The sequence below is a fragment of the Medicago sativa genome, chromosome 1 (assembly GCF_051527215.1).
Source record: "Medicago sativa cultivar Bolivia chromosome 1, Bolivia_mono, whole genome shotgun sequence".
Classification (NCBI taxonomy): domain Eukaryota; kingdom Viridiplantae; phylum Streptophyta; class Magnoliopsida; order Fabales; family Fabaceae; genus Medicago; species Medicago sativa.
This window is the reverse complement of record NC_140749.1, coordinates 69,328,843-69,351,108: the sequence shown is the minus strand read 5'-3', so window position 1 is coordinate 69,351,108 and position 22,266 is coordinate 69,328,843. Positions and strand designations below refer to the sequence as shown.

Here is a 22,266-nt window from a genome sequence, read left to right as displayed (position 1 = left end):
TCCACCTATGTCTCATTGTATGTTTTCATGTCTGGCAAACGATGTGAAATCTATTGTATCAATCGACTTCCGATGTTGAGCAAAATAGCTGATTGATTCAATGGAATATGATCGGGTAGTTAAATATGAATATAAACCTAAACCTAAGTCTAGATATTAGTATCTATATATGGTTTAAATTAAAACAGATCCCTTAAGTAACAAGTCAATGTTTCACACTTGCTAAATCAAAATATCGTTTGCAGATTGCACGTCGACAAAAGCATTAAACAAATATTTAAACCAAAGATTATAATGAATACATATATCATATACAACCAGTCAGATTAAGAGCAATACATTAGAATCTTAGCTACTACATCTAATCCCTAGCATCCACAAGCTTGAATCCAAGCTTCAAAGCTCTCCAAACTTGGAGAGAAAAGACAAAGACAATTGGTCTTCAAACAGTCAATAAACCGCCATAGTTCACTGAGCGTAGTGTTGCTCGCCTAACGAAGGTGCTCTAGAATTTTTCCCTGAAACTTTATGGAATTGTTCGCCTTCACCTCGCTTTGGCTAGCCCAACAAATGTATGTCTGATTCTTTGCTTTGTAGTGATCTTGGAAAAAACCTACAAAAAGTGATAGGAAGCATATAATAGTAGCATCCTGGCCTATAATAATACGTATGTTTACAGTAAATTGATGGTTTTTCGATAGATAACTTGTAAAACAAGCCAATTCGTGCTATTGAAAATAACCTAAATTTGACACTTATCAACAACAGGTTTGGTTGTGTGAAGATATTTTATGTGGCGGTAGCCCAGGTCTCATACTACTTCCTCCTCCTTGTGTGTATTTATTTGAGTATATGTTGACCAATAGTAAATAAAAATAAAAAAATTAGCATTAAATATATAATATTTCATTTTTTAAAATCCATAAATATATAATATTTCATCCAAAAATATTGAATAACTTTTTCATTTTCAATATTATAAAAGACATATTTTCCTAAAATAAAAGTCATAAGAGGTATATAAGTAATTAGCTTCGATGCAATTGCCACTAATAATATATATCGAAGAAAATTCTAAAAACAAATACAATGGACGACGAAGCTCTTCATTAAAAGATTTAACATTATTATATTCTAAAAACTGAATTGAAGCTTAAGACCTCTGATGTATATAAGTATAGATATAACATTAATGTGTACTGATATATACATCATTATAATATTGATATACATGGTCTCCACAAGTTCTGTAAAAATATCACAAATCCTCTCTAGTTTTGTTAATGCAATATGCATTTTTCTAAATGACTATTCCAGCAAGAAAAGTTCAATAGATAACATTAAAGAGGTTAGTTCAAAAGGACACATTATTTTAAATCCATCCCTGATTAGAGGAGTTATAGTCCCTACGTAACCACTAGCACTCTCTAACCAACTGCTACTCGCAATGAAAAACAAACTAAAAAATCCCCTTAAAGCAAACTACCATAATCACGTGCGCTGAGGAACTTCAATAGCATGTAAATCTAGTTTTAAACTTTTGAGAGCAAGAAGTAAACTAATTCATCAAAAGTGTATCTTGAATGTCTGTTTGGTTTGAGGGGAGAGAGGAGAGAAATTATTTTATATTTTAGGAGATTGGATCATATTTTTGGAAGGGAGAGGAGCAAAGTCTCTCATGGCCCCATTTTAGTTCCCCTCAAACAGTGGGGGAATTTAGAGGAGAGATAGTATATACTCCCTCCGTCTCTAAATAATAGTCGTTTAAAGTTTATGCACGATTATTAAGAAAATGATTAATTGTGTTGATTTTGATGGTAAAATTAGTATCATTTACTAAAACACCCTTATTAATTATAGTTAATGGAGTTAGTTAAGTTGGATGAAATTCAATAAATAAGGGTATAGTAATGAAAAAAATAATAAATGATGCATTGATATCCTAAAGTGACAATTATTTTGAGAAAAATAAAAAATGGTAAAAAGACAATTATTGTGAGACGGAGGGAGTATGTAAAAAGTGGTATATATCATTTTATTTAGTGTAACTTAAAATATTATTAAGGTAAAAAAGTTGTTGGGGGTTGGGTAGATAAGGGTTAATAAGTTAAAAGGTTAGGGTTTAAGTTCGGGCTAAGTGAAAAAAAAAAGTAAAAAATGTGATTTTACATCCCTTCTATTAAGATTATTTAGTGAACTTTTTTTTTTCTCCCTCAAAAAAAAAAGTTCGGGCTAAGTGAAAAAAAAAGTAAAAAATGTGATTTTACATCCCTTCTATTAAGATTATTCTCCTTAATTTCATCTATTTTCCTCCCTTATAATAAAATGCCTCCACTCCCCTCCTATTTATTGAACCAAACCAACCCTAAGATAATTGTTCGTCACTTGAGATCACCCTTCATATGTGGTATATAATATTTTTAGGCAGTTAAGGTGAGATTTAGTCGTGCCTCCTGATTTGTTAGACTTGTTTGTTATTTTTGGGGCTCTTGGGGATGGGGTTAGGCTAGGTTTTAGCTTTGGTTTGACGTTCGTTTGTGTAGTCCATTTAGAAGTCTCAAAATGAATCTGTTTTCTCTTGAGAGACAGTGACGACAAGATAAAATTTTACTCATGGAAGTGGTTTCATGGAAGACTTTTGGCTATTCTTGTACTTACTATGAGTGTAAGATGAAATCTATTTTGTGTAGGATTACAAAGATTGTCTGTGAGAGCAACTATGAGAGGTTGACTATCCTCACCGACCATCGTCATTTTGGTTCACATGTTAAGTTCACCGTATGTTTAACCGTCATCACCATTTAGGTTCAAAAAAATATGAATTGTTATGATTTATGTTTTGTAAGGGATTAAAATTTAGTCCATGCCTCGTTCACCATTTTGTTCTTGTTTCTTTTTATTTATATATTTTTAAGGTGTTGCAGTTAGTCATCATTTACATTACACTTGCCTAAAAAATAGTTAAATCCTAATTCAACTAAAAAGTATTAAAATTATTAGGTCGAATGCTGTGATTGATATTTGAACTCCGACTTCACTATTTACTTGTGTAAATTTTTTGAAGGGTACAAGTATATTATTGTGAGGTGTTCAAGTCTTTAAAAGGAGTTGAAGTTGAGATTGTAATAGTGACCGTGTGAATACACGGATACTTGTTTGACCTAAAAGTAGAGCAAGTCACCGTTTACTCGCTCTTTTGTTTTGGATGTGTCTGTGGAAAGCGTGTCAAAACTTAATGACCCTTTTCGTTTTTTAGACAGCTTCATCCAACTAACGTACCCATAACTATTTTCATCTCTTTAATGCTTTAACTTCCCACCAAACACCCCCCAATTTGACACTTCCCAATTGCCATCTTACACCATGTGAAATGCAACTTCACGTTATGCGGCGGGCCAATGCTTAAAATAAAATAAATGCACAAGTTAAGAGGCAATTTTGGGTATAAGATTATGGATTAAAAATAGAAATATGCTATTATAGGAGATATTGATGGGGGTTAAATTATTCGGTGGTGGTTCCATTAGGAGGAAGTAGCAATGTTAGACAAGAAACATGCCTTACACGAAACAACCTATGATCTATCCCTATTTCCTTTACATATTATGGTTATTAAACACACTTAAGAAATTTAACTCTAATATTATATCTAAAGGCACAGAGTAGTTTATGTATTGATAGTATTAGGGTCTTCCTAATATGTGTTTTTAATTAGGACATTTGTCATGGAATAAAAACAATTTTTTATGTTGAAAAATAAAATACTTGTTAAGCATTTATGGAAGAAAAAAAAATTCTATTTTTTAAATTAGTCAACATCATCAAACTGAGGTAGTTTGAGTCGTAAAGAACTCAATTTTTTTTTTATTTTTTAACAATATGCTTGGTCATAGGTTTGATCACGAATTTATGTATGTGAAATTTTATATATTTAGAAGAGACAACACTTAAAAGCATTTTACATATCTACAGTTACAGCCAGAGAATACAATGAAAATCCAGAAAAGCATTTCAACATAAGTCTTTTTTTAGGAACATGTCAACATATGTCTATTACAATTGCATTTTGGTATGCTCTATTTGTAGCAGATTACTCTTCTTCTACGTTCATATTATAAGAAAAAATATGTAATCTCACATTCATTAAGAATTTACCCTCTTATATACAATAACTCGTATTAATTAAGCATTATTCATGGCTTGTCCCTGTTTATTTTATTATGTTCCACTCTGTATTAAATCATTCATTTTTAATGAATTGGGTTGATTTTCTATTGCGGGAAAAAAATTTCTAGCTACCTGAGAAGATATTCTTGTTGAATGTGAAAGTTGGTCGAGATATAAGTTAATACTAATGGCTCCTGATAATGATTTCATTTTCCTCAAACGAAAAAATATATATAACAAACGGCCCCAATATCATGAGTAACAATACTAATATAATAATATATAAGATAGACGTATGTTATTTAAATGACCATTTTAAAATAATTTATGGGACAATCAAAGATATACAAGACAATGTGGATATTGACAAAAAAATTAGAACAAGCAAAAAATGATTAAAAATCTACAATATCTTGTGTATCATTAGTTGTTCCATATTCAAAAATAATTGTTCAAATAACATTTCTCATAACTTCAATGTCAATTGAGTTACATCCTCAAACTGCTTGATCAACTAATTATTAACTTTCATATCAGTCTACAAGGCCACAACTAGGTCTTTCATAGCATATTTCTAAGGAATTGGTCTTTCACAACTAGGTTTTTCACCCAGCTGGGTTGTGGGAAAAATTTAATGTTGTAATTTTTCGGTTAACGATTGTCAGCTAACTGTATTCTTCACATTTGTATCTATATTTTCTCTATACAACCACCTCTCTTCATCCCAAAAATATAGGAAATTGGTTACATAGCATTTTGAGTTGGTCAACTCTATTTATTGCACAAACTTACATCTTTTAACTACTTAAAACATTACTCCCTCCGTCCTACAATAGACGACTTATTTGAAAATGACTTTGACTGTATTTCTCTACTAATATACAAAGATAAATAATATCATATAAGATGTCGTTAAATTCGTCTTGATGAATATTTTTAAAATATCAAATTTTTATAATTTTTTCTAATAGATTAGTAAAATTATCTAAGATCAAAATTGTGCATTGGTATGTGTGACAAGGTCAACTGGATCACTTAATATGAGACGGAGCGAGTATCCTATATAAATACACCACTTGTTAGTGGAGAGGGAGAAAGAGTCCTAAAGAGAATATTTATCTTCTTAAATTCTTGTCTTGTGTAAAAGAAATCTAGTTTTAGTCCATATCTATAGGCTTAAATGAAATAAATGATGAAAGAGATGTAGAAGCCGTGGTTGACTTTGGTGGAAGAGGTCCCTGGTTTGAGACTTCCAGCTAGGGTTTCAAAAGATTGTTAGTACTGGCTAGACTAGATTTTTTTGGAAGCAAGGGATCCCTACTGGGTGGACTATTCTACTTTGAACAATCAACGCAATGGACCCATATTGATAAACCTACCGATTTATACAAGTCTATATCAATCATTTTACTGCAACTGTAATGATCATTCATTCATACATGACTCGAACAAATTCTAAATGGAAAACACATTTTTGTGTCACTGTGCAGGATCATCCAACGCTACTGAACACGATAATTGGTGACTTAAATGCTTTGAATGCGTCCATATCATTTTTCTTCTAATTTATTAGTATAAATCAACAAAGGAGGGCTATTAATAGACTAGTGGTAAAATTGCCAAGTGAACTTAATAGTGACCGAAAAGAACCTCATTGTTGGCTCTCTCTCAACTTCTCAGCAGTGACTGCTTACTAATTAACTAACTACCACTACACCATTTGTTGTCTCTGGCAACACTTTTTTAGGGGACGTGCAAAAATTGTCCCCTAAAAGTGCCTAAGGCAACGTTTTTTGATTGTCACTAGAAATAAATTCGCAACCCCTGGAAATCGTCCCCTTAGATACTTTTGGGGACATTTTTGGAGCGTCACTCTATTATTTCTTTGGTGACGATCATTAATTGTCCCCTTAAATATTTTTGGGGACATTTTTGGAGCGTTACTCTATTATTTCATAAAAATTTCAACACCACCAAATTTTTGGTGGCAAACTTCCCTCTAAATTTGTTCATCAAAATACAAATTTTCCCTCCAATCATTCTTAAAAAAATAAAAACAAAATATAGCTAACACATCACGTAAAAGAATAATAGTTTTTTTTTAAGGAGTATATAGCTTTTTCTTTTGTATCACATATATAGTAGTAATAATAATATGTAAAAAAAATTAAAAGAACATAATTATAATTATTTTTAGTATACTATCAATTTGGTCCCTTTCTTTGTACCAAATTCTCAAATTAGTCCATGACTCTATTAATAACTCAAAATGGTTCCTGTTTTTATCGAACGTTTCTCATAGTGGTCCCTGACTCTATTAGTTGTTTTGTATTTTTAGTGTTAATGGTTCAATGTCTTTGGCATATTATTTAGTCGTTAGTGACATAATGCATTTTGGATCTTATTTGGTACGTTAATGACTTAAAATACAAAAGAATTAATAGAGTCGGTGGTCAACCTGAGAAACTTTTGACAAAGACAAGGACTATTTTGAGTTATTAATAAAGTCAAGGACCAATTTAAAAATTTAGTACAAAGACAGGGACCAATTCGGTGATTTACTCTTTTTTTTGACAAAAAACATAATAATAATATAATATAATATAAGAGTATCTTTATTTGTTAAGCTTTCACAAAATTATGTTTTTACTGGTCATTAACTTTCATCTATATCTATACTTTTATACTATATATTTAATTTTAAAATAATTTTTTTTATTAAGTATCTCAACCGTATCTTATTTTGAAATCTCCTCGTATCATCGTATCAATGTCATATTATCTTTGTATGATATCAAGTATCTGATATAGTAATAAATCATAAAATTTGCGTAAGAAAATCGTAAATTTATTACAATAACAATTATTCATCTTCTCGCTTTACACTTTACTCGCTCTAAAAAAAAAGTATGATTGAACAAAATAAAGTATGAATTTAGTAAATAAAATATAAGTATTTATCTTTCCTAAAATGATTATGTGACAATGTAGTGGTCATTTGTTCTAATTATCACATTCCATGTGTAGTTACCCTTATTGAGATTTAATGGAAATGCATATATTCTGCAATTTTCATAATTTGAATCGTGTTTTCGATGATACATCTTCTGCACGTTGTTGCATATGCAATTATTAATTTTTGTTTTTTTTGTTACCTGTTGCTATGATTTAGAAGTGTTGCCAGTAAGCTATGGGCACGTTTTATGATTCTGACCTTAGGTTCGCCTTTAGACGATAACTGAAAAACGTTGCCATAGGTTCACCAGACAAGCGTCCCCTATTCCCTAACGTTTAGGCGACGTTTTTATAAAGTGTGCCCAAAGATGCCTGAAAATCGTCCCCTTAGACAATAGGCAACGCTCGCATAGGAGACGCCTGAAAATCGTCCCCTATTCTCTTTGGCAACGTTTTTCTGCTTTCAGGCAACATTTTTCAATTGTTTCTAGAGAGGATAAATGGTGTAGTGTACTTGCTGAATTGATATGTTATGGTTGACACAATGACACTTGATCAAGAGCTTGTAAGTTGCAATTAACACTTGATCAAGAGCTTGTAAGTTGCAATTAAATTTTATATAAATTTTAGATTTTCTTTCAAAAATGGAGGGTAAGTTTGCTCATAACTAATTCAAATCAACCATGTGTACTTCATTGATTTTCTTTTTAGAAATATGTTTGACACAATTAAAGGAGTACATGTGTTTGATTTTAATTGGTCGTAAATAATTTACCCACAATTTTTTAAAAGGTAGTCTAGGTTTCCTCTCAATTTTAAGAGAAATAATATTTGTATAACTATTTTGTGATAATTTTTGGACAACTCTCTCATACTCATATTATATTCTTACACTCTCTTTTCATTTTTCTTTCTCTATTATTTTTAATCAATAAGAAGAGAAAAAAAGAAGTTTGTCAAAAAAAATGTCACCAAATGGTTGTACAAATATCATTACTCAAATTTTAATAACAAATAATTATTTTTAATGATATTTGTACAACCATTTGATATAATTTTTGTGACAAATTTCTGGTGAAAATGAATTAAAAAATGATTTTTTTTCTTGTAATAGGGTGTATGAATGTTTAGTTATTAACAATGCCAATATATTATAATTTTACTATTATCAAAGTTTATAAAAGGTTTTTCGATGCATTTGTACACATTGTTCTTTCAAATAAGGGTTATGTTAACAAGTGCATTAATGCCACTTGTTAAGGATTTAAAAGAGGAAATTATTTGTAAATTTTATGTCGAAAATGTTTCTTTTTAATATTTCAATGTGTTGAATACACAATTTCCAAGAAAAAGTTTCTTATTTAGACTTTTAAACAAGTACCCTAAAGGCACTTGTTAGGATTTCCCTTCAAATAGTTATATCGGCATTGTTAATAACTAAACTTTCATACACCCTATTACAAGCACAAAAAAAAAATCATTTATTAGATTCATTAAATAACTGATGTATCTGACCTATAATAAAATCCAGATGCATAATTCATTTAATAAATCTAAAAAATGTTTTTTGTTTATAATTGTGATGAGAGGGTGTACAACTTGTTAAATCAAATTGAAAAATAATAATTAAGTTTAATAATATATTATATAGCTCCCACTAAAGTCATGCAGGTTATATATGATATTTAATATAGATCAAATACATTAATTATTTAATGACCAACCAAAAAAAAAAGTCATGCATGTTAGAAAAACGATTACTATTATACTACTCCCTCCGTCCTAATTTAAGTGAGTCTTTTGCTCATTTCATACTTATTAAAAAAAATGTATAAGTAAAGGAGGGAGAAAAATAGTTTTAAGTGTTCTTGTCAAGTATTAGTATATTTATCATTATCATAAATGCAAAGTAGAATATACTCCCTCCGTTTCAAAATGAGTGTCGCTTTAGCCCAAAAAATTTGTTTCAAAATGAGTGTCGCTTTCAGTTTCCAATGCAATAATAACTTTTTCTTTTCAATTGTACCCTCTAATTAATACTCTGCACACTACTTCCAAAGTATTACTTTTAAAACTAACCAATGGTTAATAAGGATAATTTGGTAAAATAACCATTCTCTTTCTCTTAATCATTGCATTTCTTAATATGTGTGTAAACACCTAAAACGACACTCATTTTGAAACGGAGGGAGTATTAAATTGAGAATGATGATTAATTATAGATCTTATTGTTTTCCTTTTCTTTTTTCAAAGAGGTTTGTGGCTAAATTCATATAACCCCAACGTGGCATTTAAAGGCCCTTCCATCATTTTTTAGCATGTGATATGTGCATGTGAGACAATCGATTATATGAAGAGTGCAAACACTTAGTACGTTGTCAGAATTTTAGATTAAGGGTTAAAAAAAAATTAAGGAAAAAAAAAGTTTGAACCCCTAATCTGTTTTTGTGGTGTCCGGGGCTCAAACCCCGGACCTTGCATATATTATGCATTGTCCTTACCAACTGAGTTAAGTTTACGGGGACGAACCCCTAATCTAAAATTACATACATACTCTATAATTGTTCTCTTCACAATAACATGTTTTGAGATCGTTAAATAATCAAATCATTATTAATCTAAGATTAGGGGTTCAAACTTCTATTAATAATATATAATATGTATTCAAAAAATTACATGCATACTCTATAATTGTCCTCTTCACAATTTCATGTTTTGAGATCGTTAAATAATCAAATCATTGTTAATATCGTTAAACACATATCTCTTTGTAAATTGTTTAAATTTTTCTTTTAGGAATTCATTTTTTTCTTAAAAGTTTAAGTCGGTTGGATATTTAGGGGTCCATCATAGCCAGAATAGGTCTCAAGGCTCAAAGATTCCTAACAAGTGTACTTAGAGATTATTCACCAACAAGATCTTTACGTTGGCAACTTGAGTTAAATCATACCCTTGTAGTGCTTTGGTTTCTCTCGTATCAATTGAATCAACCTTCATCGACAATTGTTTCATCATATCATTTTACTTTTATTGATACAAAATATATAGGGTTTTGCTAGAAGACACCTTTTACAAAGGTGTCTTTTAGCAAGTTATTCTATGAGCATTTCCTAAAAGACTCCAACTAATTTTTATGAAGGTGTCTTTTATCAAAGTTATAACTAAAAAGTGGAAATCACACCTTGAGGTGTGGATTGCTAAAAGACACCTTCATGGGTGGCTTCTAGCAAAACCCAAATATATAATTTAAATTATAAGGAATGACAGAGTATTATTTAAATTTTAATGAAATCATAGCAAATTTATCATTCCCTTGTATTTAAATAAGTGATTATCATGTATATTTAGTTTATTCTTTCGTAATTTCGTTGTGTTAGTGCAACGTTGTTTTGTTCCTCGTCTTTGTGCGACGTTGTTTGTGTTTCCCGTCTTATTCGTGTTTGTTTGGTTCAAATTGTCAGATCAGCTTCAATCTAGTGCAGATTCAATTGAAGACTTTGGCGTCGTCAACATTGCTGATCCGAAGACATCTATTTCGGAGACTTGAATATAGTCATATTTGTAGGCTTATGTGCTTTGCCGCTTTATGATATTAACATGAATGTTGTGAGTTTGTTTGCATATTCATCATTTTTGGTTTTAGTGAACTTGTATTATATCGATGTACTCTTCAAAAGTGGGAGATTCACATTAATTTTATCGAATAAGAGAGTAAGTGTTAGACACTGTTAAAAATAGGGCATTGTTAGCATTTGTTTTTGGTTACGTATTGTTAGCATTTATTTAATCATATTGTTGACAACCAGTGAGGACCCGTGCTCAAAAGGGTACCTCCAAAGCTGCCTTGCCATATACCGAATAGTTGGTTCAAATCTTTGTGAACCTGGCTGTTTAGCTAGTAGCTTCTGCCATTTCTCTCTTGTTCTTCTTTTAGCAGTTTCATTGTTAGTTTATTTCATTGAGGATTTGCACAAGCCTTCCTTGTTTTAGATCTCTGTGATGTAATGTTTTGCACCTTCTTTTTGTTTTGATGTAAGCTCTTTTGTTGTTAAGGGTTCTGGCCCTCTCCAGGTCTTTTATAGTATTTTTTTGCTTGATAAAAAAAAAAAACTAGTTAAACTATCCCATCAAATTGGCATGAGGAGAATGGAACCTGAGATCTCGAGAATGAGCATACTCCAAGGTCCTAAGCCAACACCACCAGGTCAACCTAAGTGGGTTTATTTTCCGTAAAACTTAGAAAACTTAGGTAAATTGTCGGTAACACATTCCATAATCATTTCAATGAGTTCTGTTTGATATTAGGTTATTAAACCATATTATTTAAGTTCTGTTGATTGACTTTTGACATATTGTAATTGCTAGCCCTTAATGATAGATTGAGTTTGTTATAACTGTAAACTGTCATGCAGCTATACCTCTAATTCCTTTGTACATATACTTCTTGATCTTCTATTCAATAAAGAGCTGAAGCTCATTTTCATTCAAATGTAAATCATCTTACAGGTTGAGTAGAAAAATAAGAAAAAATAAAGCACGAGGGCGAGTGACTTATCGTCCACGGAATATTCCAGCAGAGTTATCATTAAAGGTTTAATTACCTTGCAAAAAATTGAGAATTTCTAAATAGGTATATTTGAATTGAAAAAGTTAATCATTTGTTTCTCGAACTGATTCTACCGTGAATCATTTTGATAAATAATCCAAGTAGACTTGTAACGAACTCAGAGAGAAAATAAAGGAAAGTGATAGAAACTCATGGATAATTATTCCTTCAATAAATAATGTATGAATGTGTGCGCGTAAACCTAATTACCTGCAAGGTAATTAGAGGTTTGTATTACAATTACCTTGCAGGGAAAAATAAGCCAGTATATATTACAATTACCTTCTGTTTTTGAGGTTTTGTAAATCTAATTACAAGTTGATCAAAACCTATCCTGATCATTTACTATGAAAGTACCTTGCAAGTAATAGAAAACACTATAGAATAAATAAGTGAGAACACAGAAAGAGGAAAATACTGATAATTGATTTAATTTTCAAGAGAAACTTAATTTACATTTAAGAATTAGGCTTTAATTTAACTGACGCCAATATCCAAGAACAACTTAGTGACATCTAATTGTATCTTTTTCTTTGTATAAACAAGGTATCTCTGCACACAGCTACACAAATTAATCTTTCAAGTTAGGTAGAATCACACGACTAGATAGGCCTTCTTCGAGAGCTTTAACGTTGATGCATTGAAGTGACATGTATCAATATATGTTTACCTAATAGATCAAATATGAAAATCAGACAATGGCTGAAGCAAATCTGTTCCGACTTTATGGCCTAGAGTTTCACTCCAAAACTCCAGAGATTGCAGATGATGAAGACCTAGAATAACGTTCAAGCAATGACAATACCTTAGCAGCTTTCCTTCTAAGGTGTCCGTCTCCATAAATATTACTGCCAGTCAAACAAATCAAACGCGATCTAGCCGTCGTTCCATAGTATTCCACCATTTCCTTTGACACAAAAACCTTCTCCAAAAGTCCTAAAGCTTCTGCCTTAAGTGACTCACTACCCCAAGTCAAAATCTCCAATAAAGGTCTCATTGCATTTTTCTCATGCAACAAACGAGCACCCCTCTGCGGATGCTCTTCCAATACCAATGTAGAAAGTGTTTGTATTGCTTCATAAGCAGTTGCATGAACCTCACCATGTAACAGCTTTATCAAACCAGGTAAAGCATTTGCTTCCAATAGACAAAATGTTGTGGTCACACTGCATACGCTATCATGAGCTGCACATAAAGGAACGCGCGATGATTTGAAAAACCAGCAACCGCTTGGTTTGGAAATAACTGTGAGCTTTGGTGTGCTCATAGAAAGATCGCCGATGAAAGCTGCTGCAATTGCCTTTGCAGTGATTGAACCTGTATTGAGAAAATCAACAAGTAAAGGATATATTCCGCGTTTAACCAAATCGCGCTGTGACTCGATATTTGTAGGATCTGTGAACCTGAAGAGTGCACTGAGAGCGTTTTCTTTTGCTTCCATTTTGCCTGTTTTTAAAATGCTTATGATTGCATCAAGTCCTCCCATTTCAATCAACTTTGTAGTTAGTTCTCGTTCGGATTTTGGTAGGTTAGCTAGTAAGCCAGCTGCAGCCATTTGTACATTATCATTGTCGTCGTTCTCGAGGAATCCAATCAAAGCTTCTAGCCTTCTAGGCTTGAAAAGGTATTCAACTACTCCTTCTGGTTCATGCTGAGAGAAAAGAAAGAGCAGGTTTATAGCAGTCTCTCGGACTTCTGAGTCAGAATCATCAAGAAGTGGAAGAATTAGAGATACACCATTGGCTGCAAGAATTGCTTTCTTCACCAAACCAGTCTCGAACTTGCAAATGCCAAGAAGAGCACGTAGCGTTGGCTTACGAAGGTTGTGACCTGAGTTGGAATTCTGTTGCAAAACTAGCAATTTGGTGATGATGGAATCTAACTCAAGTTGTTTCCCTTCTCCATCAACAAAGAAATCAATTCCATCGTCAGAAGAAGAAAGTTTCTCGAGGATTTCGGAGCATTTAATTGTAATGAATGACCTTGTCCGAGGAGAGAACATCAAATCTAGAATAAGAGGAACACCTCCGGAGGAAGCAATAATTCCCTTGTTAGCATGAGATCCAGCTAGTTTACCCAGGGCTGATAAAGAAAGGTCTTTCGACTCGATACTGCCAGACATCATTTCTATCAAAGGAGTTATAACCCCTTCCTTTCCAAGTTGTATCAAGTTTAAATCATCCAACACCAAATTAACTATGGCTTTTGCCATTGATATTCTTGAATCCGGTCCTGAGAAGAGAAGAAGCAGGATAGTTAACTATATAATCTACTATGACCCTAGGACTTGACATATAAGTGATTATGTATATGCTATATCTATAAAAAAAGAAAAAAAAGAAGTCAAACTGTGTTCAAATAATAAGTTGTTTTCATAAGCTATCCGGATGAGCTTATAGAAATAAGCTGAAAACAGCTTGTAGACATGTCATAATATCTTCAACGTAATGAAAAGCATTCATCTCATCACAATAAACATGTAACAACAAGAAAACATTCAACCTTCTTACCTCGAATCATGCGATCAGCTAGTGGCTTATACCAGCCACAATTAGCAGCAGTGACAATGCTGCTTTCATTTATTTCAAAAAGCTCCATCAAAATTTTCTTCGCCACCTCTGCTGAATCGTTTCCAGGGTCCTTCACAAGGGTTACAAGGTTAAGAACTGCAGTGTCGTTCTCAGAAAGTTTTTTGCAAAAACATTGATTCCAACCAGATCTTTCTTGAAGCAACTCATATAACAAATCAATTGCTGCCTTGGAAATGTTAGAGTTGCTTTCCAAGCACGAAATAATATGATCCCATCCTTGTGATTCAGCCAATTTCTCCTATTACATTTTTATGCAAATGTTCGAATTTAAATTAGCCCCCGCGATTGCACGTTTGACATATACATAATAATAGTATAGTAAGTTATCATGAATACTAAATCTCAGTGGCAAGAAAGAAAGAAAAAAAGCATGTTTACCTTGTTTCTTGCATGCCCCTCTACAACATCTTTCAAAGTGATCAAAATCTTCATCTTCACTTCTCTGTCATTGGACTTCCCAAGGATCGAGATAACGGTATCAGTAACCTCCCCAATAGAGATCCAATCCTTGTTAATAGAATTTTCAGCTATTAGAGCCTGCATTTGGCACAGGGATTCTTTCAGATCAGAATTTAACGACAAATTTTCCCGGATAGACCTTATCAAAAGACAATAATTGAGTTCTCTCCACTCTTCGATCGATTGTCTTAGTGGAATGTTTGACCTCAAGCTAGTATCTTCAAGAACCTCTTGTGTTTCTGGATCAGTTCTGTTTCCATCATAAAACCAACCTTCAATAGCTGATCTCTCACATGTAGTTCCTGTGGAAAGGCTAACAGGATCAACCATAACAGCTCCGTTTATGCGGCAAAGGAAAGAATTAAGAGGTTGGATATATTTTTCCTTTGAATCGTATCTCTCTATCACCTGAACCCTTTCAAAGTATTGATTCTTAACTTCTTCATAATCCCTTGCTGCATCAGCTCTAGAGAGTAACTTAATGATCTGCTCCAAGAAAACAAATTCGGCTTTTTCTTTCCTATTCGCAGCTTCTTCTTTTTCCTTCCTAATGCTGGCCAACTCTTTTCCTATCTCGGATGGTTCCACCGGCACGCCAACTGCCCTTGCAATCTCCTCAAGTATGTCATTCGCGAAAGCCTGGTCCTGTTTCTGATCTCTTAGTCCTTGGTTCAACTTGTCAACAATTTCAAGCTGAGACTGTGAAGCCTCGAACTCAACCCTTTGCATCTCACCTTGTAGTCTATCAACCTGATCAGAAATTCTCGATAGCACTTCAGTATTTGCAATAGACAGTGCAGCCAGAGACCTTCCGATATCCCTTGTAACTTGCTCAACTTCCTCGACAATGGACCGGCATTTAACTAGCAAGTAGAAACGGCCACGGTTCTTGTACTTCTCAACCATATTATTCGCCCTTTTAACATCTGCTTCAAGAGACTCTAGAGCAACTCTAGCAGGTTGAGAATCATTCAATTCTTGAAGCTGTAATTCCTTTAGAACTGGCTCAATATCAAATAGGTATTTCGAAAGTGCCTTGAAACTCTCTTTTCCAATAAGAACATCAGCTGCTGCATGAGCAGTTCTCAAGACTTGGCTTGTTACCACAGTTAATATTGTACCTATTGGTATGAGTTCCAATCCTACCATGGTAAAAATCTATACACCTGCCAATTGTATCTCTTCTCTGGAATCAAATTCCTATAAATCAATCCTCTTGTAGAGCATAAAAAATATTCTGCACCAGTCCATTAATTCTAGAATAAGTCATTTAACAAATTAAGTATTTAATTCATAATACTTGGAAACAATTTTCCATATATAATTTTACATAATAGTGTACTAGTAAATTCTATACTTGACTTTGAGATTGCAGCAACTATAATTTATCATGCTAAGGATAATGTTGTCTAGATTGCAAACTAAAAACAAGCAACTAGATAGAAATCGAAACGACATAATCAAATGACTAACTAAAGAGACATTATATTTATACAGCAAGTCAATTGTAACAATCTTGAAGAGAGTGGTAGACTTACCTTACCTCACAGAAGTTTCAAACTGTGGAGAGAAACTACAACAGAGAAGTTGAGATGATTGTGAATGATTGTGTTGAGATGATTGTGTTGCAAAGAAGACATTATTTGAGAAGATAACTTATTAGAAAAGACTTGAAGTAAGGAATGGTTTGAGGAAAAGACCAAGAAAGTATGTAGCATTTTCTAATGTTTGATTTGGAAAGGTTTTACACGGTTTGACAAAGGTTCAGAGTGGAGATGGTCAGACCAATCAGTAACACACATTTTCTCTTCTAGATTCTTTTTTCCCTCCTAAATTTATTATTATTGGGGTCCCTAGAACGTGGTCCCTTGGTTATGTTCGCTTGGGTACAATCATAAATATATAAATATAAATGATTTTTCCTCAAAAAATTTAAATATATAAATGATTTAAACACACAGATGAAATATATATATATATATATATGAATTAATTATTTTTTTGTAAAAAAATCAATTTTTTATTTTAAAAATATATATTTTTTATACATTTTTCTTTTATTTCATTCATGTATCTGCTCAAATCAAAAATTTGGATTTGTGATCAAACAAGTTTTACTTCAACAAAAGAAACTTAATACTAGTAAAAAATAGATTATACGAGAGAATATAAAAGAAAAGTAGAAAAGTAGCATAAAAATTCTCAAATATTAATTATGTTTTTTTTTGTAGAAGTCAAACTATTCCTCTGAAATTGGAATTGGGAGAATCGAATCTGAAACATTGAGATGAATGCACTCCAAAATCTTATGCCAACACCATGAGGTCAAACTAAGCGAGTTTCAAACACTAGTTATGTTACTATTATGTACTCTCATTGCACCTTATTATAAGTCTCTTTGACTAATTTCACGTATATTGAAAAAAGTTGGTAGTGTAGTTAATGTGTTTATTTTGTATGTGAATACTCTCTCCGGTCCTATTTACAAGAAAAAGTTGACTTTTTAGATACATTGAATAATGTATGTATCTAGTCAAGAACCTAAACCAAATACATAAATTATTTAATGTATCTAAAAAGTAAATTGTTTCTTGTAAATAGGACCGGAGGGAGTATTACTTAATTGTTCTTTGCTTTTATGTGTATTTAATTTGACTTTTCATATTTCAAGGCAAGCTAGTACTATTAATTAGGGTATATTTAAGTTAAAAAATTAATAAATGTGTCCAGTGATTCGAATAGAGATTTATATTTAGGGACAAAACCTTTTAAAAATGGGCTTATAATTATGGACGGAGAGAGTATCTTTTTAAGGTAATAGACACTTCTTAAAAATATGATTAATTATGTTGAATTCAATAATAAAATGTTGTGTATAGTGTAAAATACTCGAGTAAGAACCCTTTTAATTTTATCTCTTCATTACTAAAGTTTTTAAATATTTTGTAATGTATTAAAAAATTAGACTCATTCAATGTCACACTTTCATATTTATATTTTCAAAACAATCTTAATAGAGAAAATAAATATAACAGAAAATTAATAAATCACTATTTTACTATTGTTTTTATTATCCATGAATTATATATTAAATTTTTTTAACGGTATTACAGAATGTGGCATTATTGTAAGAGTTAGTAGTACTGGTCTAGAAAATTAAACAAAGTTGTATTAGTATCAAATCAAATTAAAAAAAAATAAAACAATCAAGGTTGCATTCTCCTATCAAAATAAATAGGCAATTTTTGGATATTTAGTTATCATCGTCATAGATATATTCAAGTCACGGGACATCAATCAAGAATAACCATGTCTTACAATAATCAACAATAAAACATCATTTGATAGGAGAATGCAAGCTAACTTATATATATATGCTGCTAACTTACACATACCTGAAAACACTAAGGTGCAAAAATTGTAACCATCGTCATATATATATCAATCAAGAATATATCTTACAAATTGTAACCATCGTCATATATATATCAATCAAGAATAACCATGTCTTACAATAATCAACAATAAAACTATATATATATGCTGCTAACTTACACATACCTGAAAACACTAAGGTGCAAGTTAGCAAGCTACACTCACTTATATTTTACTAAAACATCATTTGGTTTATATTCTAATTAATTTTAAATAAAAACGCACTTTTGTAACTAGCTTAAGAAAATATATATATTCTCCTATTTTTTCGGCAGATTTTTAGGGACTTCAGATTACTTGTTTTTAAGGATTCCGATTACCTTTTCTTTTTTTTTTCTTCAGTAGACATTTGCATGTATAAACAAAACCGTCAGTGCATTAACTCGAGACAAAAAAAAAAAAAGAAATTTATGATTAATGTCCAAAACAAAAACTCTATTTGATAATTATTAATTAAGTAACTCCCTCAAAAAAAAATTATTAATTAAGTAACATTTTTTTTGGAACATTTTTTTTTGTTACAAGTTAATGCTTGAGCCTTGAAGTTTTTGGTTTAAAAAAAAATACTGTGATGTACTATTACGCTTGCAATGCATTGAAATTAGATGTTCCTCCTTTTGTTTCCAGCATGCATCGAAATTAATTGGAAGTAACTGAACCCTCACGTGAATTCGGCCATAAAACTAGGAGAAACATTATGTCCTTAAAGTTAGTTCCAAAATTGTCCTTCTATTTAAAATAAATATTAATAGAGACTAAAGGGTGTTTTAGTAAAATACAAGTGGGTGTAGCTTGCTAACTTGCACCTTAGTGTTTTTAGGTGAGTGTAAGTTAGCAGCCCCATATATATATATATATATATATATATATATATATATATATATATATATATATATATATATATATATATATATATATATATATATATAGGGGAATGCTATAACACCCACTCACTTTTGTGAAGGTGTGTTTTAGCATTGAACACATTTAATGTTTTCACAAAAATACCCTTATTTTTCATTTTCAAAAACAAATAAGCTAAAGGGCAATTGTGTAACTCAACAGCCTTAATTTTAATTTTTTTTCCACTACTCATCTTCTCCACCCGATCTACTTTACATTTTTTTTTTTAGTTTTCAACTCATTCTCTCTTGTGGGTTCTTGCTACTCATTTATGTTCCCTCCTCTGTTTACAATCTCATCTCCCATTTCCATTGCCTTTCTTCATGCTGCAAAATGAAACTTCTATCAAATTCAACCTCACCGCCGTGAGAGAATGAAAAACAACATATTTGTGATTTGACGAATTCTTTGTCGCCGACGACGGTGACTCCGGTGGTTCTGATGGCTTTCATTTCTTTGGCTGTTTGGAATCAATTTGAAAAACTACATCATGTTTTTGAAAGAACAAAAAAAAAACGAATTTCTTCTCTGGAACAAGATTAAACAATGTGGTGGTGATTTGAAGAGCCGGCATGCGTTGTAGCTTTAAGCACAACAATAATGGCGTGAGTAGATTGCGGGAGAAGAGGTGGAATAGCAAATAAATAAATTATAATTAAGGCTGTTGAGTTACACAATTGCCCTTCAGCTTATTTGTTTTTGAAAAGGAAAAATAAGGACTTTTTTTGTCAAAACATTAAAGGTGTTCAATGCTAAAACACACCTTCACAAAAGTGAGTGGGTGTGTTATAGCATTCCCCATATATATATATATATATATATATATATATATATATATATATATATATATATATATATATATATATATATATATATATATATATATATATATATATATATATATATATATATATATATTGCGAGTGCGTGCGTTCGTGTATGTGTGTCATTTATATGGTTTCTATATATATATTATATATATGTCACTTATTTGGAGCAAGTATAATTCTGTGAATATATTTTTGTCTACGAATAATTAATGTGAGTTGTTTCATCAGCCATTCATAAATTTGCAGCAAGTATAATTGTGTGCACATTTTATCTATGGAGAATTGATGTGAGTTCAAATGTTAGTTTTGTTGTATGTTATTTAATGACAATGGATACTAATGTGATGTGTACAAGTATTTACGAATCATTAAACATCCATTTTGTCTATGGATAATCATTTCTAATTGTAATGTTCCTAGATATGATATTTTGCTTGTTTAAAATAAATATTTAGGTTGATTTTTCTGTGAAAAATTCAACACCGAACTTTAGCTTTTGTTTAAATTTGTTTGGTTTTAAAAAACAAAATTAACATTGGCTAATATAAGTTTTATTTTGGATATATTATATGTAGATATGGTGAAGCAAAATTGTTTTGCAGGGTCAACATCACTCATATATGTAATAGTATTGAAAATATTATTTGCAATTATAAATGTGGTTAGAGGTGACCAAATTGACGTTAAGTTATAAGATGAGTAGCTATGTTTTTGTGGTTTACCAATATTTTGTAGGATTCCTTATGCTTTTTGAACAAAACAAACTCAACTCATATCATTTAAATGGTGTTGGATACAAGGAGGAACAAAATCAAACATTTGTCTACTAGCTTTGGCTACCTTAGCTAAGCTATGAGCAGTCATATTTGCTTGACGGCGAATAAACTTAACCTCAAAGTTGCAATTAGAGCGCAATAAATTTCTAATGTTAAAATCAAGACTACTGAACTCCGAGGAACCTACAGATAGCTGTAACAACATTCTGAAGTCCCATGCCCAATTCACAGTTGAGAGTAATGCAAAAGCTTCCCCCTCGTGAACAAACAGTTTCGGAGCTTCCCACCCAGCAAAAGCTGTAAAAAACTGTCCGATGGAGTCACGAACGAAGCACCTGAAACCTGTCTTTGTTAGCAGACTGACTAAAGCTTGCATCCACATTACATTTTAGAACACCTATAGGCGGACGACACCACTGAATTCTGAAGTGATTTTTGAGATCTTGTTCATTATTGAGCTACTCCAATGAGTTCTTGTCACAATGTGTGTAATATTTGTAATTCCATTTGTAATTCCAATTCTTTTGAACTTTGGCACTATAGGATAAGTCATCCTTATTATAAGATTCTCAAACATGTATCCAATATCTTTGCATATGTACATTAATAGAATTCTAATGAATTGTGTGAATTTTGTAATTTTTCTAAGAAACAAAAGTTACATTTCATGTCAAGTAATTCTCAATCTGCAAAACATTTTGACTTAATTCATATGTACATCAGGAGTCCTTGTTATCACCTCTATTCACATCTATTTCTATTTTCTAACAATTGTTGATGATCACACTCATTACACTTGGGTCTATCTTATGAAATCCAAAACTGAAAGCATACAAGTTATGCAAAACATTGTTTCTCTTGCCCGCACTCAATACAACATGATCATTTAAACCATTCAATCAGCCAATAGAATAAAATCAACGAAGCCTCATGCTTATTACTTCGAGCGGAGGTATATATAATCCTTCAGATATGATATTTTGCTTGTTTAAAATAAATATTTAGGTTGGTTTTTTTGTGAAAAATTTAGTACCAAACTCTAGCTTTTGTTTAAATCTGTTCGATTTTTTTAAAAAATAAACATTGGCTAATGTAAGTTTTTTTTTTGGATATTTTATATGCAGATATGGTGAAGCAAAATTGTTTTGCTATGTCAAGACTACTCATATACGTAATAATATTGAAAATATTAATTGCAATTATGAATATGGTGATCAAACTGGCGTTAAGCCATAAGATGAGCAGCTATGTGTTTGTGGTTTACCGAAACCTTATAGGATTCCTTACCATGGCGACCCTTGCTAATTACTTCGAGTGGAGGTATATATATATTGCTAGGTCAAGACTACTCATATATGTAATAATATTGAAAATATTAATTGCAATTATGAATATGGTGACCAAACTGGCGTAAAGCCATAAGATGAGCAGCTATGTGTTTGTGGTTTACCGAAACCTTATAGGATTCCTTACCATGGCGCCCCTTGCTAGTTATTTCGAGTGGAGGTATATATATTCCTTTTATGTGTGTATATGTGTATATT

General features: G+C 31.6%; 1 protein-coding gene across 4 annotated transcripts; it reads right to left on the bottom strand.

Annotated features, from left to right (window-relative positions):
• Positions 1–12,135: 12,135 nt before the first annotated feature.
• LOC146956812 (U-box domain-containing protein 44-like) lies at positions 12,136–16,455 on the bottom strand. Of its 4 annotated transcripts, none has more exons than XM_085731660.1 (4): positions 16,317–16,455; positions 14,698–16,034; positions 14,239–14,557; positions 12,136–13,960 (listed from the first exon to the last, which is right to left on the bottom strand). In XM_085731660.1, exons 2-4 carry the CDS (start codon positions 15,925–15,927, stop codon positions 12,468–12,470), a joined length of 3,042 nt encoding a protein of 1,013 aa, XP_085587786.1. In that variant the 5' UTR covers positions 15,928–16,034; positions 16,317–16,455; the 3' UTR covers positions 12,136–12,467. The 4 variants fall into 4 exon arrangements, with proteins under 4 accessions (XP_085587786.1, XP_085587772.1, XP_085587797.1 ...); XM_085731646.1 differs by having other exon boundaries at positions 14,698–16,015; XM_085731671.1 differs by having other exon boundaries at positions 16,322–16,455.
• Between the last annotated feature and the right edge of the window lie 5,811 nt (positions 16,456–22,266).